The sequence below is a fragment of the Ranitomeya variabilis genome, chromosome 2 (genome assembly GCF_051348905.1).
Source record: "Ranitomeya variabilis isolate aRanVar5 chromosome 2, aRanVar5.hap1, whole genome shotgun sequence".
Taxonomy (NCBI): Eukaryota; Metazoa; Chordata; class Amphibia; order Anura; family Dendrobatidae; genus Ranitomeya; species Ranitomeya variabilis.
This window is the reverse complement of record NC_135233.1, coordinates 472,868,387-472,892,299: the sequence shown is the minus strand read 5'-3', so window position 1 is coordinate 472,892,299 and position 23,913 is coordinate 472,868,387. Positions and strand designations below refer to the sequence as shown.

General features: G+C 44.4%; 2 protein-coding genes across 3 annotated transcripts in view; one reads left to right on the top strand and one right to left on the bottom strand.

Moving 5' to 3' along the window:
• Window positions 1–2,481, bottom strand: part of SLC25A45 (solute carrier family 25 member 45) — an 80,310-nt gene extending 77,829 nt beyond the window's left edge. Inside the window, exon 1 of one of the 2 annotated variants that reach the window (XM_077287759.1) lies at window positions 2,339–2,481. The gene's annotated coding sequence lies outside the window, so the exon portion shown is untranslated. The remainder of the gene's footprint in view (window positions 1–2,338) is intronic. The other variant, XM_077287760.1, reaches the window with a different exon arrangement.
• Window positions 2,482–2,498: 17 nt separating this feature from the next.
• Window positions 2,499–23,913, top strand: part of FRMD8 (FERM domain containing 8) — a 47,758-nt gene continuing 26,343 nt past the window's right edge. The window contains exons 1-5 of the mRNA XM_077287757.1: window positions 2,499–2,735; window positions 9,549–9,630; window positions 17,461–17,628; window positions 17,724–17,825; window positions 20,238–20,296. Coding sequence (XP_077143872.1) covers window positions 9,549–9,630; window positions 17,461–17,628; window positions 17,724–17,825; window positions 20,238–20,296 — 411 coding nt within the window. The 5' untranslated portion in view covers window positions 2,499–2,735. The remainder of the gene's footprint in view (window positions 2,736–9,548; window positions 9,631–17,460; window positions 17,629–17,723; window positions 17,826–20,237; window positions 20,297–23,913) is intronic.

The following is a 23,913-nucleotide window of genomic DNA, read 5'->3' as shown; positions in this document are numbered from 1 at the left end:
TAAAAGAAAGTGCTAGATTTGCAAATTAGAGGGCATAACAGAGCACTGAGCCTTTGGCCATGGCAAAGATGTTACAATGAGCACAAATTACAAATAATATGACAGTGAATTTATCTACAACTGAAACAACACTAATGTGACCATAATCCCTTGGAACCGAATGTGTTTGAGATCCTAAAGGTATTGTACGCAACTTTTCATTTCATGACCTATCCATGGGACGAGGAGTATTTGAATTTGGTGCATTTTTTTTTAACCTGCATGGCTATGTTCACACTCACTACAGTTCCAGCAAGGTGGATGAGATGTATGTAAATGTCACGGCCACAATACTGATTTTTTTTATGCTGCACAAACTGACCAGCATTGCGTTTCTGAACTCTGCAGAACGTCAATTTGATTTGCATTAAACATTTGTTTTATTTGTGGATTTTACTCACAGCAGATAAAAAAGGCACAATCCCTTTATTGATTTACACTGCGAAAACAAAACATCTGTTCATGATTGTTCTCATTTTTAGTTGAAAATTTTATTAAAGAGACAACTCGTTTGTATTCTGGGAAATTTTGTGCAATATTATTCTTTCACGCTATTTTGCATCATACGCTCTGCTGTAGTAAGGTGCCTCCTGACATACTCGACTCATTGCTGGACAAAGTTACATCACAGGGAGTTCATAGATGTAATCAACTCTGCTACATTGCTGGGCTCTGCTACTTCATCATCATATGACATACTCTACTCTGCTATGTTGCTGGACAAAGTTACATCAAAGGAAGTTAAATGACATAACCAACTCTGCTACATTGATGGGCTCTGCTGCTTCCACATCGTCATATGAGATAATCTACTCTGCTACGTTGCTGGACAAAGTTACATCAAAGGAAGTTAAATGGCGTAATCAACTCTGCTACATTGCTGGGCTCTGCTGCTTCCACATCGTCATATGAGATAATCTACTCTGCTACGTTGCTGGACAGTTACAACACAGGGAGTTAATTAACGTAGTCAACTCTCTGCTACATTGTTGAACCAACAGAGCCCAGCAATGTAGCAGAGTTGATTACGTCAATGAACTCCTGGTGTTGTAACTTTGTCCAGCAATGTAGGAGAGTAGAGTAGGTCATATGACATTGTTGAAGTAACAGAGCCCAGCAATTTAGCAACGTCATATGACCTACTCTACTCTCCTACATTGCTGGACAAAGTTACAACACCAGGAGTTCATTGACGTAATCAACTCTGCTACATTGCTGGGCTCTGGTGCTTCAACATCATATGTAATAAATATATAGCGTGCACTCTGTCAAAAATTTGGGGTGCATGTGTAACGGACCAGAAGGTCACATAAATAGTTAAATATAAATTCACCGCACTCTCACAGGGAATATAATGCAGATTCTTTTAAATTTATTTAATAAGTTTCTGGGAGCATAACAGAATATTTTAACAAATATTCTGTTATGCTCCCAGAAACTTATTGAATAAATTTAAAAGAATCTGCATTATATTCCCTGTGAGAGTGCGGTGAATTTATATTTAACTGCTTCAACATCATATGACATACTCTACTCTGCTTCGCTGCTGGACAAAGTTACATCACAGTAAGTTAATTGACTTAATCAACTCTGCTACATCGCTGGTCTCTGCTATTTCAACATTGTCATATGACACACATTACTCTGCTACATTGCTGGGCTCTGTTGCTTCAACGTCATATGACATACTCTACTCTGCTACATTGCTGGACAAAGTTACATCAAAAGAAGTTAATTGACGTAATCGACTGTGCTACATTGCTGGGCTCTGTTGCTTCAACAATGTCATATGACATACTCTACTCTGTTGCTGGGCACAGTTGCAGCACATAATACGGTAATAATAATCTTTATATAACACCAACATATTCTGCAGCGCTTTAGCACATGGAATTTATTGATGCAGTCAACTCTGCTACATCACTGCGGTCTGCCGCTTCAACGTCATATGACATACTCGACTCTGCTACGCTGCTGGACAAAGTTCCAGCACAGGGAGTTAATTGATGTAATCAACTCTGCTACATCGCTGGGCTCTGCTGCTTTCATAACCTCATATGACACACTCCAATGTGCTAGGTTGCTGGACAAAGTTACGGCACAGGGAGTTAACATAGCGAACTCTGCTACATCATTGAGCTTTGATACTTCAGAGTCACATGACCTCACAAGCATTTTTGTATATTCTTTGTTACAAGCTGACCACAACATAAACATAAAATATGGCATAACACTTCTATTTCCAATGCCATAGCAACAAAACATTAGCATCTACATGCCCTTTAATTAATAGCTGTACCCTATGGGTGACCTCGTTGCTTGGCACATGGTATTTTCCTGTGACTGCGGGAGCTGGATACTTTCCACACATTCCTGACGGATTAGGCGGGAAGCAGGCAGGACGCATGCGCACTGCACTGTTGTGGCCTGCGAGGTGACGTCACTCAGCTGTAAGACTGGGAGCAGGACTCCTGAACGGGCGGCGGTTTTCACCCAGTCCTTGCAGCGCTTCCAACCGGAAAGGGGCGGTGACCTACTGACTATTGGCTGAGGCTTGGAACCAGAGTGAGGCGTGGAACGCAGACGGCGCTCTGCCATTGGCTGTTGGCTTTGTGGTGTCAGCTTCCTGGTTATAGCAGAGTGGGGACTGGGGAGCACTAAGTAAATCAGACTAGTGATACGGACACTTCTATAAGGTGAGCGCCGCCGTGACTGGGTGACTTCTGGGGATTTCTGCAGTTGTTTTCCTATAGAATCCGTGCATCTTGCTGTTTCATTTACATTGTTATAATTTTTACAGGCTCTGACCTGACAAATCCGTTTGTAAAAACAAAATAGCATTGTTTTTACATATATATTAATGGGTAACTACACTTATATTTCAATAATTTTGTCCAGAATGGAAATTTATGGAACTTTGCAAATTACTTTATTAGATGATTTGTCTTCATTCCTGTAAAAATAATATATATAATATGCTTGTAAGTGGTTCTAAAACTCTGCTTTTCCCCAGTCTATTTGCCTGCGGTTCTCAGCTGCATTGATAATAGAACATACTCCTTTGGAGTACAGATGATGGCAGTGATGGGTCAGCGCCTGTGTCCTCCGCTGAGCCTGTATAAGGCTGCCAAATTCAGATCAGGTGACCAGACCGTGACACATGGATGTGTGACTGCAGCATTAGTGAGCCGCAGGTGCTGGGCTGATCCTGTCACTGCCATCATCTGTGCTCCAAATGAGTATATTGTGATAAATGATATATACCCCTGCTTTTCCCCTATACCCCTGCTTTTCCGCAGTCTATGTGCCTGCTGCTCTCAGCTGTATTGATAATAGAGCGTACTCCTTTGTAGCACAGATGATGGCAGTGATGGGTCAGCTCCTGTATGATTCTTGGGTTTTCATTGGCTGTAAGCCATAATCATCAACATAAACAGAAATAAACACATCACTGTGTAATGACTCTATATAATGAGTTTCACTTGTATTGAAGAACTGAAATCAATTAACTTTTTGATGATATTCTAATGAAGAGAGAAGCTCCTGTATATTCCATGTAGCAAATGTCATATACCCAGTGCTTGCATACAGCTTAGGGCAGTGATGGGCAACCTTTTGAGCTTGGTGTGTCAAAATTCGCCAAAAAACCGAGCATAACTTGGGTGGTGTGTCACCTTGATAAAAAAACATAATTTTGCGACATGTATAGTTTAAATAACAAATATGTATAATTATAATTATTTAACTTACCTGCTTAGTGACTTCTTTGTTCATCTGTCAGTTGTTTTCTTTTGTTGGTCTTGCTCTTGCTATTATTTAACTTGTGTGGGGTGCCGTGAACTAAGATAAGGGAGGGGGAATTCTTGCGATGGCGAACCTGTGGCATTCCAGCTGTTGCAAAACTACAATTCCCATCATGTCTTCACAGCCAAAGCTTTTGCTTGGAATGGCCAGGCATGATGGGAATTGTAGTTTTGCAACAGCTGGACTGCCACAGGTTCGCCATCACTAAATTTAGTGACTTTTTTGTTGCTGAATTTCACTAGCTAAATGTTCAATTGAAGGTTGGTATTTTGTACACTTCAAGCCCAAGCAAGCGCTAGTAAGTTCATCTGTCAATCTGTTTCTTTTGTTGGTTTTGATATTATTTAATGCTGAGAATAAGGTTTCACAAAAGTAGGTAGAGGGAAAAATAGTGAGTAAAGCCATTGCTATATTTTTCAGGGTGCTAAAAGTGTCTGGTAACCTATTCCAGGCACTCCTAATTTCCTGTTCATAGTGGCACTCCTCTTGATTCTCCAAGCGGCACCTTTCTAGATTCTCAAGCTTTGACCTCAAGTCAACAAACACCTGAGCCCAGATGCTGTCCTGAAATTCTGCAAGTTGCATCTCCAAATCATCAATTTGTATCCACTGGAAACCATTTAATTCCAAACTACTGTAGACTACTACATCAGGATACTTAATTATTTTCATGGTCTGTTCTAGGCTTCTAAATTGATGAAATCTATCACTGAACTGGTCAAGTAACGAGTCTAAAACATGCTGGTACTGTATATGCAAGGGTTCCATTTCATTTTGTACAGCTGCACTGGCCTTCTCAAAATACTTTGTTACTCGAGGAAAATACTTATAAGTTTTAGTTTCTACATCTCGCTTGAAAATTTTAAGTTTACTTTCAAAAGCTTTTATGTATCCAAACATAACGTCAATACTTTTGTCAAAACCTTGTAGCTTTAAGTTCAGTTCATTAATATGAACAGAGAGATCTGTAAAAAACATCAGGTTGTTGACCCACGTAGAATCATAGAGCTGAGGAAAGTTTCCCAGATCCTTATCCTCAAGAAATACCTTAATTTCTTCAAAACACTCCACAAAGCGCTCAAGAACTTTGCCTCGGCTCAGCCATCTTACATTATTGTACATCAGCAGTCCACTGTAGGTGGAATCAACCTCCAGTAAAAGTGCAGAAAATTCTCGCTTGCGAAGGGGGCGAGCAGCTATTAAATTAACTATTTTTGTAACAACTGACATTAAGTCGTTTAAGTCAGTGAATCCTGCCTTGGCACATAAAGCCTCCTAATGGATAATGCAATGAAAAGGCACAATTGGATGTCCAATACCTTCCGTAAACAATTTAACAAATCCGACTTTTTTCCCCACCATGTTTGGTGCCCCATCTGTCGTCACTGACACAACTTTAGAAATATCAATGCTTAGGTCACAGAATGTTTGCATAACAACCTTACATATTTCACTTCCTGATGTACTTGTTGGCACTGATACTAACTGTATCAACTCTTCTCTCATTCTGAGACCATCAGAATATCGACCAATAATGGCCAACTGAGCATGTGATGTGACATCAGTAGTTTCATCAAGAGAGATCGAAAAATATTTACAATTACTTATGTCTCTCTTTAATTGATGTTGTACGTTTGTGTTCAGTCTCATTATTCGGTCTTTTATGATATTTCTACTCAGTGGTAACTCAGATATTCTCTTAATAATTGCATCTTTATTCTGCATATCATGAAACAGAACTGGTGCACTTCTTAAGAGAGTATCTTTAATAAATTCTCCCTCACTGAGTGCTTTTCCATGCTGAGCTATGGAGTGAGCAATGCTCAGACTTGCAGATGTTAAATTTGTAGAGCTTTTTACAAATTTAAGGATGGAATTAGATTGGCTCTTATGAAGGTGTAGCTGCCTGGAAATGTATTCCTTCCTTTCATCCTCTCTTTTTTTCAAGAGCTGGGAATGATTAGTTTCAAAATGTCTATTTACATTCCACGTTCTGCTTACTACCGTTTCACTACATAGAACGCAAAATGATCTGCCATTTTTTTCTATAATGCCGTACATCTCAGTCCATGACTCTTGAAAGGGTCGGCTACTGCTACTACCACTCCCTTTACTCAACTTTGGTTTCTTATTTTGTGGCTTCTCCATGAGAGAATATTTATAGTTAGCCCTGCAATTAGCAGAAATAGGGGTTAATAAGGATGCACCACAAACAGTAATGGTGGTGAAATTGAGTCTGTACTGCAAGATGGCGTTCCTAATGGCGGGAAACGGCACCCATAGCACAGGCCTCTTCCAGCCTCCCCCTCACTTATCTTAGTTAATTGGCCAATTACACCCCACAGTTCACTGGATGATGGTTGCTGCCTGCAGACAGCAATCACAGGGCCTCCGGACAGCTATCTCCTCAGGCCTCAGAAGTGCAGCCTGGGACTTCTGGTCGGCGCAGCAGGGAGCAGCCCAAACAACACAGATCCGACGCAGAGGCCTGGGACTTCCGGGAGCTGCGCCTGGCCTACCGGAAGTCCCAGGCCTAGACGCTCTGCACCGGAGCTCTGTTGTTTGGACCCACAGACCTCCTGCATGGCATCCGATCCGATAAAAAATCGGATCGGATGCCATTCTTTAGCATTCCGATACCGCAAGTGTCGGGTATCGGCCGATATTTGCTGTATCGGAATTCCGATACCGAGATCCGATACTTTTGTGGTATCGGGTATCGGTATCGAAACAACATTAATGTGTAAAATAAAGAATTAAAATAAAAAATATAGCTATACTCACCTCTCCGACGCAGCCTGGACCTCACCGAGGGAACCGGCAGCGTTGTTTGCTTAAAAATCGCGCTTTTCCTTCCTTACGTGAAGTCCCGGCTTGTGATTGGTCGCTTGCCGCCCATGTGGCCGCGACGCGACCAATCACAGCAAGCGTGACGTAATTTTAGGTCCTTCAGGATTTTAAAATCACGTTCTGGCTTGTGATTGGTCGCGTCGCGGTCACATGGGCGGCAAGCGACCAATCACAAGCCGGGACTTCACGTAAGGAAGGAAAAGCGCGATTTTTAAGCAAACAACGCTGCCGGTTCCCTCGGTGAGGTCCAGGCTGCGTCGGAGAGGTGAGTATAGCTATATTTTTTATTTTAATTCTTGATTTTACACATTAATATGGTTCCCAGGGCCTGAAGGAGAGTTTCCTCTCCTTCAGACCCTGGGAAAGAAGCAATTTCTATGGGGCCGCGGCCGGCGGCCGGCGTGTCACTGAAAATGACTACGCGTGTCAGCACTGACACGCGTGTCATAGGTTCGCCATCACTGGCTTAGGGCTTATGCGGCGCGCCCCCACACCGCCGCAGGGCCGAGGGGTACCCGGAGCCGGGCCTCTAGTTCTCAGTCTCGGAGTTGTCACGGTGGCTAGACCCGGTCCGTGGCCCTGTCCGTCAGTGGGGGACGTCCGGTGAAATAGGTGGTAGTAATGGTAGCGATGTAGCGGTGCGGTTGTGGAGTGTAAGTCGCGGTAAATAACGAGGACACCAGGTTGCAGTCTCTTTACCTCTTTACTGGAGATCTCTGAGTCCTCAGTCCAGAATACGGTTCACCAGGCTGCGCAAGTCCGGCCGGTCCAATGGCACCTCCAGAGCCCTCCTCTCAGGTGGAAATCTGTGCCTTCCTTCTAGCGCTATGTGTTGTAGTCCTTCCCTGCTGTGCTCACGGAAAGTGACCCCACAACGGTTGTGTCTGTTTCTTAAGTTCCCTCACAACTCGATTTGATGTTCCTCTGTAATCCACCCCTTCCCTGTATTCAGGTTGGAATGGCACCCGTTTGTCAGGTAGGCCTGGAGTTCTTCCGGGACCCTAGAGTCGCCCCTCTCCCGCAATTGCCCCCCAAGACTTCATAGGCGATATGTGGTAGACAGCCAGCCTGAGACCGACTGCCCTGCCGCTGTTTGGAGTATGGCTTGAAGCTGTATTCTAATCCACTCCCTCGGCGTTCCGGCCACCGGTATTGCGCCTCAGCAAGGTGCTGCCTCTTTCAGCACAACCCCTGCTGGTATTCTCCTTCTGCTTGATCTCGTTTCTCACTCAGCACAATCTGTCTCGTTTCTAGTCCTTTCCTGAGTCCCGCCGCTTCCAGGAGCCTGCGCGGACCCGTTACGTTCTTTCAATGCCAAGCCTCTGCCAGGATCCCACCCCTGGCAGAGACCCTACAGTCTCTCCCTTCACAACACCCCCTGCCACAGGGTGTTGCTCCGTTCAATCCCGTCAGCGTTCTCTCTAACTTCCTGCCTGACCCCCAGTTTACCCACTATGGTGGGGAGTGGCCTAATGAATAGCACCCTTAGCTCCCCCCGGAGGCCCTGCTGTGAAACATATTGGTGTCTGTGATACCTGATTGGAGGAACTCCTTCGGTGCCATCGAACGTACCATGGCTCCCCTTAGCGGCGAAGCCACAGCACTGCAACGACCAGGACTCTGGGGCGCTGCACTTACATTGTGCTGTTGTATTCTTTTGTTTCAGAATGTACCCATTTGGAGTACAGATGATGGCAGTGACAGGGTCAGCTCAACACCTGTGCTCACTAAAGCTGCATTCACACATCCATGTGTCACGGTTTGTCCACGGGTCACGGTTTGTCCACGGGTCACCTGATCTAAATTTGACAGGCTTATATAGGCCTATAAGACTGTGCAAGACTTTTGCAGAAGATTGTTCTGAGAAGCAAAACACTCAGAGGTTTAGACAGGGGCTGACCCATCACTACCATCATCTGTACTCCAATTGTGTACCTTCTGATATCAGTGCAGCTGACAGCATGGAAAAAGACTGGGGAAATGCTGGGTTTGGAACCAACTACAGGAGTGAAGACAAATCCTCTAATAAAGTGCTATTCAGAGTTTCGTAACTTTCTGTGATGTACAAAATTATAGAAAAAAAAAAAATAATAAAAGTTTAGCTACTCTTTAAAGTGTCTGTTTCCTTGACAGGGCAAATGTAATCCTTTATGAATGCATGTTGCAAGATCATACTGTTTTACGAAATTTCTGCACTAAAAATGTCTCTTGGTAGGGAAAACTCTGCTTAAAATACACTTGTTTTTGACACTTTTTTTTATTTTTTCCCCATTTATTTGAATGGGTGAAAAACTGTAAAAGAATTGACATACTGCTTGTTTAAAACGTATTCAAATCTGCATGGAAAAAAATAATCACCGTGTGCACCAGATTTTAGAAATCTCATTCGCCTTTCTGGTAATGTAAAATGCTACGTTTTTATTCACGTGGAAAAAATACTGTAAGAAATGCAACATGTGAACAAGGCCTAATGAATAGTAAAACCTACAGTGATATGCTGAACAAAAGGTATTGGAAATGGCAGCGTACTCTAATGGTTTCCACCATGAGACTGAAAATGGCCCTGAACATGTCCTGCACACACAGGTGCAAAGGTTCTCGGACGAAAGAGCTCTGATAATCTATAACAAGCAGCGCACTAGCGTGCCGGAGTGAAAACCACAATAATACGTGCTTGGTGTATCGCCGACACTTTACAGTATTTTACATGACTGGCACAAGATTGATGGAAAAGATGAATGCTTGCAGTTTAGTTAGTGCAGTTATTGTTGTATGTTAAATTGTATCATTGGAATAGAGTAAAGTTTGTATCCATTAGTTTTGTATTTCATTATTTTTCCTTCCTGTTTCTTCAGATGGATAGAAGTGGAACATCGCCACCATCAGGGATAAATGATTATCTGTTGCGAGGCAGTGTGTCTTCCTCTGGAGCACGATGTATGTGTATAATCGGCATGTGACAGCTATCTTGTGCAATCATTCTAATGACTTTACAAAATGAAAAAAATGAGAACCCACATACATTAGAGATCGGCCGAATGATTATTCAGTATTAATGAGCTAACGTGCTTGGATAAGGTGTTATCCTAGCATGCTCGGATGCTAACAGAGTGTCTTCAGCGTGCTCAAATAATATGTTCGAGTCCCCGCAGCTGTTAGACAGCAGCAACACATGCATAGATGGCTTAACAAACAGGAAATCCACGCATGTGGTGCTGCTGTCTAACAGCCGCGAGACATGCAGCCCCGGGGACTCAAACATATTTTTTGAGAACACCGAAGACACTCTGTTAGCACCCGAGCATGCTCAGATAACACCTTATCTCAGCACGTTCACTCATCATTAGTGACAACTTGTGATGCCCATGCTGTACTGGTATTGTAAATTAGACCACTCTCATGAGGAATAATGGGAAATTGTGACATTGTGCACATCGTACGCTGTCACGAAAACATAGTAACTGCAGACTTTTGTCTTGAGCCTTTTTCTGTGACAACAGAAGCCACGGCATCAGAGTCGCTCCATAGGCTTATTATGGGTCTGGATCTGCAAAAGTGTCCTTCACTTAGACTGGGAAAAAGTGTTATTTTTCTGTCAAGTATGACGGAATCCACTATGAAGACTTGTGTTATTTTATTCCGTAAATTGTACACAGTAATGTTGCCATAGGAAGGCTGCTCTGTGTAAAGGGAGCTGTTTAGGAGTGAGGGTAGTTATTTTGGGTGGGAGACGAGTTTGAGGGCTCGTTCTCATTTGCGTATAAATCAGACGAGTGCAATCCAATAAAGAATCGTATTGCACGCTGACTAATGTTATTCAATGAGTCAGTATTCATCTGCAAGTTTTTCTTCTCAGCTTGGTCAGGCCAAAAAGAAATTGCAGCATGCTGCGAGTGGTTGCGCATATGTGACGAGACTCACCAATGCAAGTCAATGGGTGCGAGTAAAAAATCACACAGCACACAGACTATTCATGTGCCGTCCGATTTTTATGCACATGTCTTATAGGAAACCCGAGTACAGTAAATTCACAGCCCGAACCATCAGAATAGAATAGATAAAATGGATATATAGATAGGTGTCAGCGAGATTAATTATCAGTTCTATGCGTGTGTAGTTTTCTGTACTTGTATTTGGCTAATAGATAAATGAAAAACAATGGCATGGGGTCCTCCTTATTTTTAATAACCAGCTAAGGGAAAGCGGACAGCTGTGAGTTGGTCTTAGTAATAGTCTGGGAAGGGGCCAATAAACATGGAGCTTCCCAGCTTATTAATATCAGCTCACAGCTGATATTAGGACAACCCCTTCTCGATCTGAATGTTTGCCACACCCATACTCTCCTTGTGTGCTGGCGCCACTCGAGTTCCCTGATTTGACTTGCGGTTGTTAGGACACTCGAGCCTTGCGCCAAATCAGCACTGGCGTCATAGTCCCTGCCTTTGGAGATAATAGTAATCAAGAGGAAATGAGTGGCCAGCACTAGATGTGAGTATTAAGGTTTTTTTTGCTTTGTTTTTTTTCACAAGGGCAAACATTCAGATTGAGAAGGGGTTGTCCTAGTAGTGGACAACCCCTTTAACTAGTCATCTATGACTTAAGGTACCTTCACACTAAGCGACGCTGCAGCGATACAGACAACGATGCCGATCGCTGCAGCGTCGCTGTGTGGTCGCTGGAGAGCTGTCACACAGACGGCTCTCCAGGGACCAACGATGCCGAAGTCCCCTGGTAACCAGGGTAAACATCGGGTTACTAAGCGCAGGGCCGCGCTTAGTAACCCGATGTTTACCCTGGTTACCAGTGTAAATGTAAAAAAACAAACAGTACATACTCACCTTCTGCTGTCTGTCACACGTCCCCCGCCGTCTCCTTCCCGCACTGACTGTGAGCGCCGGCCGTAAAGTGAAAGCAGAGCACAGCAGTGACGTCACCGCTGTGCTCTGTACTGCCGGCGCTCAGTGCGGGAAGGAGACGGCGGGGGACGTGTGACAGACATCAGAAGGTGAGTATGTACTGTTTGTTTTTTTACATTTACAATGGTAACCAGGGTAAACATCGGGTTACTAAACGCGGCCCTGCGCTTAGTAACCCGATATTTACCCTGGTTACCATTGTAAAACATTGCTGGCATCGTTGCTTTGGCTGTCAAACACGACGATACACGCCGATCTGACGACCAAATAAAGTTCTGAACTTTCAGCAACGACCAGCGATATCACAGCAGGATCCAGATCGCTGCTGCGTGTCAAACACAACGATATCGCTAGCCAGGACGCTGCAACGTCACGGATCGCTATCGTTATCGCTGCAAAATCGGTCAGTGTGAAGGTACCTTAAGGGCTCATGCAAACGTCCATGTAGCATGGTTTAGATTTAAGTAGATAGGGAAAAAATGGCAATAACAACGTAGCTTAGTTTACTCTGTCGCCTCATTGGGGGACACAGGACCATGGGTGTTATGCTGCTGTCCACTAGGAGGCGACACTATGCATAATCTGAAAAAGATTAACTGTGGCTCCTCCTGTGCAGTATACACCCCTGGACGGCATCAGCCTTCTCCAGTTTTTGCTTAGTGTCGCAAAGGAGGCACACCTAAAGACAGACCCTCCTTTCACTGCCAGATAGCTCAACCCTAAGGGACGCAGCAGACCGGCAGGTAGAACGCATGGCTCGTTCAATTTTCGAGGCAGCAGGGGCATCCCTGGCTCCCGCGTTCGCCTCAGTTTGGGCTGCCAAGGCCATCCTGGCCTGGGCAAACAATTTACAAGCCTTCCAAGCATCCGCTCCTGAACTGTCGGACCAAGCGGTTTAAATTGCTGTTGTAGCAGATTACATGCTCCATGCAGCTCTGGATTCAGCAAGGGGAGTCGCGGGGATAGCATCAAACGCCATCACGATTCGGCGTATCCTCTGGCTGCGGGAATGGAAAGCGGACGCAGCCTCAAAGAAGTCCCTCACGCACCTCCCCTACCTCAGTGGGAGACTTTTCGGTGAACAGTTGGACACTATGATATCCAACGCCACAGGGGGTAAGAGTACTTCTCTTCCCCAACTGAAACCTAAACGCACTTACAAGAAGCGTAACCAAACTCGATTCCGATCCTTTCGGAATTCCTCCGGCTGGTCCGTCTCACGTCCAGTACAAAATCGTAACCGTTCCCCACGCAGGGACAACTCACGATCGACGCAAAGGTCGGACAAGACCTGGCAGTCAAAAGCAGGCCAGTCTAAGACCAGAGGAGGAAAATCTCAGACCTTCTCCTCCTCATGACTCACGGACTCCGGAAGACACCACACCAGTAGGCGGCCGACTTTTGCTCTTTCATCAAGTCTGGCTGCCTATTACAGAAGACAGGTGGGTCACGGAACTAGTGTCTTCCGGATACAAAATAGACTTCACCTCCAACCCACCGGACCGGTTCTTCCTCTCTGTCCCCCCAAAACCGCCAGCCAAGGCTCGAGCCTACCACCAAGCGGTCTCCTCGCTTTGTCAATCAGGAGTCATAGTACCGGTACCCACGACCGACCGCTTCCGAGGGTTCTACTCCAATCTGTTCGTAGTTCCCAAGAAAGGAGGCAGCGTACGGCCCATACTAGACCTAAAACAGCTCAACAAATATGTACGGGTCCGTCATTTCCGCATGGAGTCCCTTCGGTCCATCATTGCGTCCATGGAGAAGGGAGAATATCTCGCCTCCATAGACATACAAGACGCATACCTGCATATACCCATTGCACCTGCCCATCAGAGGTTTCTCAAGTTCGCAATAGGCCAGGACCAATTCGTGGCTCTCCCCTTTGGACTCGCCACGGCTCCCAGAGTGTTCACCAAGGTCATGGCAGCCACCATGGACGTCCTGCACTCCAGAGGCATAGTAGTCGTTCCATACCTGGACGATCTACTCATCAAGGCTCCCACCTTCAAGGACTGCGAGCTCAGCGTCTCAATCACAACCGATACTCTCAGTCGCATGGGCTGGTTAATCAACCTACAAAAGTCATCACCAACCCCGAGTCAGTCCCTGACCTTCCTGGGAATGTAAGGCTACGTTCACATTTGCGTTGTGCGCCGCAGCGTCGGCGCCGCAGCGCACAACGCAAACAAAAACGCAGCAAAACGCATGCACAACGCTGCGTTTTGCGCCGCATGCGTCGTTTTTTTCATTGAATTTGGACGCAGCAAAAATGCAACTTGCTGCGTCCTCTGCGCCCCGACGCGGGCGCCGCAGCGACGCAAAACGCAAGTGCGCCGCATGTCCATGCGCCCCCATGTTAAATATAGGGGCGCATGACGCATGCGGCGGCGCCCGACGCTGCGGCGCTGGCCGCAAATGTGAACGTAGCCTTATTCAACACCTCCAGGGGTCTAGTGCTCCTTCCCAAGGACAAGGCACTTGTTCTCCGACTAGCAGTTCGCACCCTCCTTCGCAAACCCTCTCGATCTCTCCGGTTTGCCATGAGAGTCCTCGGCAAGATAGCAGCGGCAATAGAAGCTGTTCAATTTGCCCAGTTTCACCTCAGACCTCTCCAACTAGCCATTCTCAAGTCCTGGGACAGGAATCCCTTTTCTCTCGACAGGGAGTTCCAGCTAACGTCGTCAACCAGGAGGTCCCTGCACTGGTGGCTCAAGCCAACCTCGCTAGCAAAGGGGAAATCCTTTCTCTCAGGTCAATGGAAGGTCCTGACCACCGACGCGAGCCTGACGGGTTGGGGTGCGGTGCACCTACACCACAGGGCACAGGGCAAGTGGTCCCCAGCGGAAGCGACCATGCCCATCAACATCCTGGAAATTCGTGCCATCCTACTGGCATTGAGGGCCTTCCATCACTTACTGGCAGCCTCTCACATCAGGATACAGTCGGACAATGCCACGGCTGTGGCATATGTGAATCATCAAGGGGGGACCCGCAGTACCCAGGCGATGCGGGAAGTGTCACATATCCTCCGCTGGGCTAAGGACACAGGGTCGGTTCTTTCGGCGGTCCACATTCCGGGTGTGGACAACTGGGAAGCAGACTTCCTCAGCCGACAAGGAATAGACTCGGGAGAGTGGTCTCTCCATCCCGAAATTTTTCAACAGATCTGTCTCCGCTGGGGGACCCCGGATGTGGACCTAATGGCATCCCATTTCAATGCCAAGGTCTCCAACTTCATTGCCAGAACACACGATCTGCGGTCGCTCGGAGCAGACGCTCTGGTTCAGGACTGGACCCAGTTCCAGCTTCTGTATATTTTTCCACCTCTCCCCCTGATATCCAGAGGGTGAGGAAGATCAAACGAGGGAGTTTCAACCATCCTCATTGCACCGGACTGGCCCAGACGCACATGGTACGCCGACATCGTACAACTCACAGCAGACGCCCCCTGGCGTCTCCCCGACCGCCACGATCTTCTATCACAAGGGCCGTTCTACCACCAGAACTCAAGGGCTCTCAACTTGATGGCGTGGCCCTTGAGACCTGGGTTCTAACCCAGGCAGGGCTCTCGGCAGATGTCATTGGAACCATGATCAGAGCACGGAAACCAGCCTCTGCCAAGATTTATTACCGTACCTGGAAAGCTTTCTTTACCTGGTGCGAATCTCGTGGCCAGATCCCACTCCCTTATTCCATACCCAAAGTACTTGGTTTTCTCCAATCGGGTCTGGAGGCCAGGCTGTCATTGGGCTCCCTTAAGAGCCAGGTGTCAGCCCTCTCAGTGCTTTTCCAAAAGCGCATTGCTACCAAGCCGCAAGTAAGGACTTTCCTTCAGGGGGTTTCCCGATTGGTTCCCCCCTACAGACGACCACTAGAAACGTGGGACCTCAACCTGGTCCTGACAGCATTGCAGGAACCACCCTTTGAACCTCTTAAGGAGGTCCCGCTCCGCCTTCTTTCCCAGAAGGTGGTTTTCCTGGTGGCAATCACCTCGCTATGCAGGGTGTCTGAACTGACAGCACTCTCCTGCAAACGGTTTTTCCTGGCATTTCACCAGGACAAGGTAGTTCTTCGTACGGTCCCATCCTTCCTCCCGAAGGTTGTGTCCGACTTCCACCTCAATGAGGAATTTTCACTACCATCCCTTTGTCCGGTTCCGGTTCATAGAGTGGAGAAGGCTCTGCATACGCTTGACCTTGTCAGGGCTTTGCGTATATACGTGTCTAGGACTGCGTCCTTCCGGAGGTCTGATTCCCTTTTCCTCCTTCCGGAAGGCGGCCACAAGGGTATGCCAGCTTCCAAAGCTACTCTTGCCAGGTGGATCAAATCCACCATACAAGAGGCGTATCGCCTTAAGAATTCTCCTCTTCCAGCCGGTATTACGGCACACTCTACACGGGCGGTAGGGGCCTCCTGGGCCATTCGGCACCAGGCTTCGGCACAACAAGTGTGTAAGGCAGCCACTTGGACTAGCTTACACACGTTTACTAAACACTACAGGGTTCATACCCAGTCCTCAGCGGACGCGAGCCTGGGTAGACGTGTCCTGCAGGCGGCGGTGCCCTAAGTGTACGGGCCTGTCTGCACAATATTCATCCATTGCTTCCCACCCAGGGACTGCTTTAGGACGTCCCATGGTCCTGTGTCCCCCAATGAGGCGACAGAGTAAAGGAGATTTTTGTGTACTCACCGTAAAATCTCTTTCTCTTAGCCTCTAATTGGGGGACACAGCTCCCACCCTGTTGCCCTTTCCGGGCTGTTGTAACTGTTGAGTTCTCATATTGTTTCTTGAGCTCGTACATAGTTGCCTTCTTACAGGCATAATTATGTTATTCATGTTACGTTCCTCCTACTGCTTTTGCACAAAACTGGAGAAGGCTGATGCCGTCCAGGGGTGTATACTGCACAGGAGGAGCCACAGTTAATCTTTTTCAGATTATGCATAGTGTCGACTCCTAGTGGACAGCAGCATAACACCCATGGTCCTGTGTCCCCCAATTAGAGGCTAAGAGAAAGAGATTTTACGGTGAGTACACAAAAATCTCCTTTTTCACCTAATGAAGGGATCAATTTGAACTCAAAATGCATTGTTATAAACCCTTCAAGGAGATATAAATCTGCAAATATCTTTTTGGCATTTGCTTTAAAGGTTTTTTTCCCATCTTCATTAATGGGTGCTGTCAGCGCTTGTAAACACAAGCGATATTGCTATTTGCTGATTATTAAAACTTTCAGACGTTCATAAAATATTATCACTTTTGTTTATAGCTCGTTGACTTGGAGCTCTTTTCTATTCTGTTTTGATGCTGACCGGAATCGCTCGAGCCTTCTAATTCCGGCTAACTTCAGCACAGTACTTACAATCTGCACGACAGCAGAGGTGGTCGATCTCCTAGGCAACGAGTTGTAAGCAAAAGAAAAGCATTAGTATCTCAAAAACGGCTGCAAATTTTAAATAAACAGTTAATTGCAAAAGTGCTTCTTTTTATAGACCTCTATGAAGATAAACCTTTATTTTTACAATGAAACCAAAGATAAGACCTGGATAGCATCACTGAAAGATTAAAAATGAGAAATTTTCATTGATTTTATTCATAACTTTTGTATAAATTATCTTAATCCAAAAGATTATACCCAATGAAAAGCAATCCACACAATTTTTTTTCTATTTTCTTAGTGATTGTGCTCCCCCTGCTTCCGAGTAAGATTTCCACTTGTTGATCATGAATGGGGAAAAAAAAAATTGTTCACCCAAAAGCAGTAAAAAATAATGACCAGAAAAATTCTGAAAATGATGATGGTTTCAGAATCTGAAATAGTGAAATCTTCTCTTGTTTCCTCTCCTCAGCAATGGATGTGATCATATACTTTGTGAATGACAATGCGATCCCGCTCACAGTAGACGGCATTTCCACCACAACAGCCCAGGAGCTACACAGAAAAGTGATTGAGGTTCTCCATCTCCCTGACATTGCCCTGGAAGTGTTTGCGCTGTGGCTCATTTCTCCATTTTTGGGTAAAGAGCTTCAGAATATTACACATCTGAACATACACTATTCCAGTGATTGATTCATGTATTGTTCTTTTTTTTTTTTTTGTCCCTTTTTGCAGAAGTACAACTCAAGCCAAGACATCATCCCTACAAAGTTTGTAGGCAGTGGCATGACCTTCTGGGACGTTTCACAAATTGTACACTAGAGGATATTCAGCTTGGTAATTTATGGGTTCAGTCCGTGATTTTGTGTTTCAGAATCTGTCACCAGATTTGACAATAGAATCTGTAGAAATCATAAAATAGATCACATGGACCTGATGAGGCAGTGTACTTACTTTTGCTAATCCTTTCTGAACACACTCTACATTTTGAGTGCAGCTATACTTCCAGAATTTATGAGTCTAATGGTATTCAAACTGAATTCTGGCATATGCTAAGAAGAAGCTGAAGTCCGCGTAGCCCTACAGTATTTACCCCCAGACCACCAAAAGCCGCTCATTCAGCAGCACTTAAGTGTGTAATAAGTTTGTAAGATGATCTCGTGCAAGAACTAACCTCACAAGGGGAACGCTGCATCTGTTTCATTGTATCTATGGTAGAATAAGGTAGATTTGCCCAGATTTCAGGAGGGTCTTGGCTGTTAATCACAATACTGCTGCTTGCTGAGTCTCCCCCACTGAGCATAATTTGCCTGGAAAAAATCTTTTTTAAAGACAAGGCGATTTTCCATTTTTGCTCCTTTTTTTTTTTTTCCCCCCCCCCCTTGTCTTAGCTGTAACTTTTGGGGTTTTTTTTCATTAACATAGTTACGAGGGCTTGTTGTTTTTTTGCAGGAAGAGTTGTTTTTGTTTGGAATGACACCATTCCTTTTCACATTCCATGCATTGGAAAATGGGGAAAAAATCCAAGTGTGGTGAAACTGTGGTGGTGGTGGGGAGACACAAGTGCAATTTTTTTCACAGCGTTCAGGATGTGGTAAAAGTGACTCAGAATCCTGATTGTGTGTATTTAGGAGAATACTAAACTTGCATAGAATTTTTTTTTTTTTTTTTGTAATTTTAAGATCAGAAAAAATTAATAAAACCCCATTTTTTTTTTTTACATCGTTCTTTTCAGAAGCAGATAACATTTTTAATTATTACGCTGATTGAGTTACAAGGGCTTGTTTTCTGCATGGCAAGTTGATATATTTACTTGTACTAATTTGGGGAACGTATGACGTTTAGAACTGTTTTGTTGCATTTTTTTTAGGGAAGTGAGGAAACTGGAAAAAAAAAAAAAAACAATTCTAATGTTTACATTTTTCATCTCCACAGGAGTAACAAGATGGCAGTGACGGGGAAAATCAGCAGTCCCTTGGCTGCCATGTAAACCCATGGGTGATCGATGAGAGCCGGTGCGCACGAGTACTGCCACGCTTTCTATTTAAATGCCGCCGTCAGAGATTGACAGTGACATTTAAAAATTTTAAGGGGTATTCCTCTCTCCAAGTTCCTATTCCAACATGTAGTAGGTGTAAAAAGTTTCACAAATATCTCCAATTAGAAATGTAGTATAGTTCTCCTGATAACCTATGTCGCTTACCCCATGTTTAGGGCATTCCCGTAGCTTAGGTATCCATGTTTACGACCTCTCTTATCTGTTAGAGGTCGTAACATGGATATCTAAGCTACTGTAATGCCCTGCACATGGGGTAAGGGTACCGTCACACATTGAAATTTTCATCGCTGCGACGGCACGATCCGTGACGTCGCAGCGATCGTATGAATATCGCTCCAGCGTCGTAGACTGCGGTCACACGTTGCAATCACGGCGCTGGAGCGATGCCGAAGTCCCCGGGTAACCAGGGTAAACATCGGGTAACTAAGCGCAGGGCCGCGCTTAGTAACCCGATGTTTACCCTGGTTACCAGCGTAAACGTAAAAAAACAAACCGTACATGCTCACCCGTCGGTGTCCTTCAGGTCCCTTGCCGTCTGCTTCCTGCTCTGAGTGCAGCCGTACAGTGAGAGCAGATCGCAGCACCGCTGTGATCTGCTCTCACTTTCCGGCCGGCACTCAGAGCAGGAAGCAGACGGCAAGGGACCTGAAGGACACCGACGGGTGAGCATGTACGGTTTGTTTTTTTACGTTTACGCTTGTAACCAGGGTAAACATCGGGTTACTAAGCGCGGCCCTGCGCTTAGTTACCCGATGTTTACCCTGGTTACAAGCGAAGACATCGCTGGATCGCTGTCACACACAACGATCCAGCGATGTCAGCGGGTGATCAAGCGACGAAAGAAAGTTCCATACGATCTGCTACGACGTACGATTCTCAGCAGGATCCCTGATCGCTGCTGCGTGTCAGACACTGCGATATCGTAACGATATCGCTAGAACGTCACGAATCGTAACGTCGTAGCGATGGAAATTTCAATGTGTGACGGTACCCTAAGTGACATAGGTTATCAGTAGAACTATAACATTTCTAATTGGAGATATTTTCGAATATTATTACACCTACTACATGGTGGGATATGATCTTGGAGATGGGAAAACCCCTTTTAAGTTAATTATTCTGGTTAGTATTAACCACTCTTGTGTAACACTACAAAAATGTAGTTTTTGTTCTGTTATTTCTTATCTTAGATGAACCTTCGCTACAGTTACGCCGCAATATTTACTTTCCCAAAAGCAGAGAACTTCAGGTGAGTATGTGTATAAAAAAAAAAAAAATTGCACATGTGTATGTGTGTGTGTATGTGTATATATATATATATATATATATATATATATATATATATATATATATATATATATATATATATATATATATATATATATATATATTTTACAGACCAAAAGTTTGTAAACACCTCATTTAAAGATTTTTCTGTATTTTCATGACTATGAAAATTGTACACTCACACTGAAGGCATCAAAACTATGAATTAACACGTGTGGAATTATATACTTGTGTGAAACAACTTAAATGATGTCTTATATTCTAGGTTCTTCAAAGTAGCCACCTTTTGCTTTGATGACTGCTTTGCCCACTCTTGGCATTCTCTTGATGAGCTTCAAGAGGTAGTCACCGGAAATAGTTTTCCCTTCACAGGTGTGCCCTGTCAGGTTTAATAAGTGGGATTTCTTGCCTTATAAATGGGGTTGGGACCATCAGTTGTGTTGTGGAGAAGTCTGGTGGATACACAGCTGATAGTCCTACTGAATAGACTGTTAGAATTTGTATTATGGCAAGAAAAAAGCAGCTAAGTAAAGAAAAACGAGTGGCCATCATTACTTTAAGAAATGAAGGTCAGTCAGTCTGAAAAATTGGGAAAACTTTGAAAGTGTCCCCAAGTGCGGTTGCAAAAACCATCAAGCACTACAAAGAAACTGGCTCACATGAGGACCGAAGAAGAGGAAAAGAAGACCAAGCGTCACCTCTGCTTCTGAGGATAAGTTTATCTGAGTCATCATCCTCAGAAATCGCAGGTTAACAGCAGCTCAGATTAGAGACCAGGTCAATGCTACACAGAGTTCTAGCAGCAGACACATCTCTACAACAACTGTTAAGAGGAGACTTTGTGCAGCAGGCCTTCATGGTAAAATAGCTGCTAGAAAACGACTGCTAAAGACTGGCAACAAGCAGAAGAGACTTGTTTGGGCTAAAGAACACAAGGAATGGACATTAGACCAGAGGAAATCTGTGCTTTGGTCTGATGAGTCCAAATTTGAGATCTTTGGTTCCAACCACCGTGTCTTTGTGCGACGCAGAAAAGGTGAACGGATGGACTCTACATGCCTGGTTCCCACCGTGAAGCATGGAGGAGGAGGTGTGATGGTGTGGGGGTGCTTTGCTGGTGACACTGTTGGGGATTCATTCAAAATTGAAGGCATACTGAACCAGCATGGCTACCACAGCATCTTGCAGCGGCATGCTATTCCATCCGGTTTGCGTTTAGTTGGACCATCATTTATTTTTCAACAGGGCAATGACCCCAAACACACCTCCAGGCTGTGTAAGGGCTATTTGACCAAGAAGGAGAGTGATGGGGTGCTACGCCAGATGACCTGGCCGCTCCTGAAGCATCTCTGGGAACTCCTTCAAGATTGTTGGAAGACCATTCCCGGTGACTACATCTTTTTTGTTAAGTATATAATTCCACATGTTAATTCATAGTTTTGATGCCTTCAGTGTGAATGTACAATTTTCATAGTCATGAAAATACAGAAAAATCCTTAAATGAGAAGGTGTGTCCAAACTTTTGGTCTGCAGTGTGTGTGTGTGTTTATGTATGTGTGTGTATGTATGTGTATATGTATGTGTATGTGTGTGTGTGTGTGTGTATATATATATATATATATATATATATATATATATATATATATATATATATATATATATATATATATATATATATATATATATATATATATATATATAGTTAGGTCCATATATATTTGGACAGAGACAACATTTTTCTAATTTTGGTTACAGACATTACCACAATGAATTTTAAACAAAACAATTCAGATGCAGTTGAAGTTCAGACTTTCAGCTTTCATTTGAGGGTATCCACATTAAAATCGGATGAAGGGTTTAGGAGTTTCAACTCCTTAACATGTGCCACCCTGTTTTTAAAGGGACCAAAAGTAATTGGACAATTGACTCCAAGGCTATTTCATGGGCAGGTGTGGGCAATCCCTTCGTTATGTCATTCTCAATTAAGCAGATAAAGGGCCTGGAGTTGATTTGAGGTGTGGTGTTCGCATTTGGAAGGTTTTGCTGTGAAGTAAACATGTGGTCAAAGGAGCTCTCCTTGCAGGTGAATCAAGCCATTCTTAAGCTGCGAAAACAGAAAAAACCCATCCGAGAAATTGCTACAATATTAGGAGTGGCAAAATCTACAGTTTGGTACATCCTGAGAAAGAAAGAAAGCACTGGTGAACTCATCAATGCAAAAAGACCTGGGCGCCCACGGAAGACAACAGTGGTGGATGATCGCAGAATAATCTCCATGGTGAGGAGAAATCCATTCACAACAGCCAACCAAGTGAACAACACCCTCCAGGAGGTAGGCGTATCAATATCCAAATCTACCATAAAGAGAAGACTGCATGAAAGTAAATACAGAGGGTTCACTGCACGGTGCAAGCCACTCATAAGCATCAAGAATAAAAAGGCTAGACTGAACTTTGCTAAAAAACATCTAAAAAAGCCAGCACAGTTCTGAAAGAACATTCTTTGGACAGATGAAACCAAGATCAACCTCTACCAGAATGATGGAAAGAGAAAAGCATGGCAAAGGCGTGGTACAGCTCATGACTTAAAGCATACCACATCATCTGTAAAACACGGCGGAGGCAGTGTGATGGCTTGGGCATGCATGGCTGCCAGTGGCACTGGGTCACTAGTGTTTATTGATGATGTGACACAGGACAGAAGCAGCCGAATGAATTCTGAGGTATTCCGAGACATACTGTGTGCTCAGATCCAGCCAAATGCAGCCAAACTGATTGGTCATCGTTTCATACTACAGATGGACAATGACCCAAAACATAAAGCCAAAGCAACCCAGGAGTTTATTAAGTCAAAGAAGTGGAATATTCTTGAATGGCCAAGTCAGTCACCTGATCTCAACCCAATTGAGCATGCATTTCACTTGTCAAAGACTAAACTTCAGACAGAAAGCCCCACAAACAAACAGCAACTGAAAACCACCGCAGTGAAGGCCTGGCAGAGCATCAAAAAGGAGGAAACACAGCGTCTGGTGATGTCCATGAGTTCAAGACTTCAGGCAGTCATTGCCAACAGAGGGGTTTCAACCAAGTACTAGAAATGAACATTTTATTTAAAATTATTGAATCTGTCCAATTACTTTTGGTCCCTTTAAAAACAGGGTGGCACATGTTAAGGAGTTGAAACTCCTAAACTCTTCATCCAATTTTAATGTGGATACCCTCAAATGAAAGCTGAAAGTCTGAACTTCAACTGCATCTGAATTGTTTTGTTTAAAATTCATTGTGGTAATGTCTATAACCAAAATTAGAAAAATGTTGTCTCTGTCCAAATATATATGGACCTAACTGTGTGTGTATATATATATATATATTTGAATCCTGGAAGTTTGCACATTAATACACACAATTGTATTGTAAAAATTCACAGCCTGTATTGTCCCGCATGGGAAATAGTTTTTTGACTGTTAAATAAATTCAGATTAATTGAAATGTCAGAATAATCTTGTTAATGTTCTAGATCTAATAGTATCAGTGACGATGTGAGCCCTGTAGATACCCATCAGGCGTTAAAGCTAAGCAG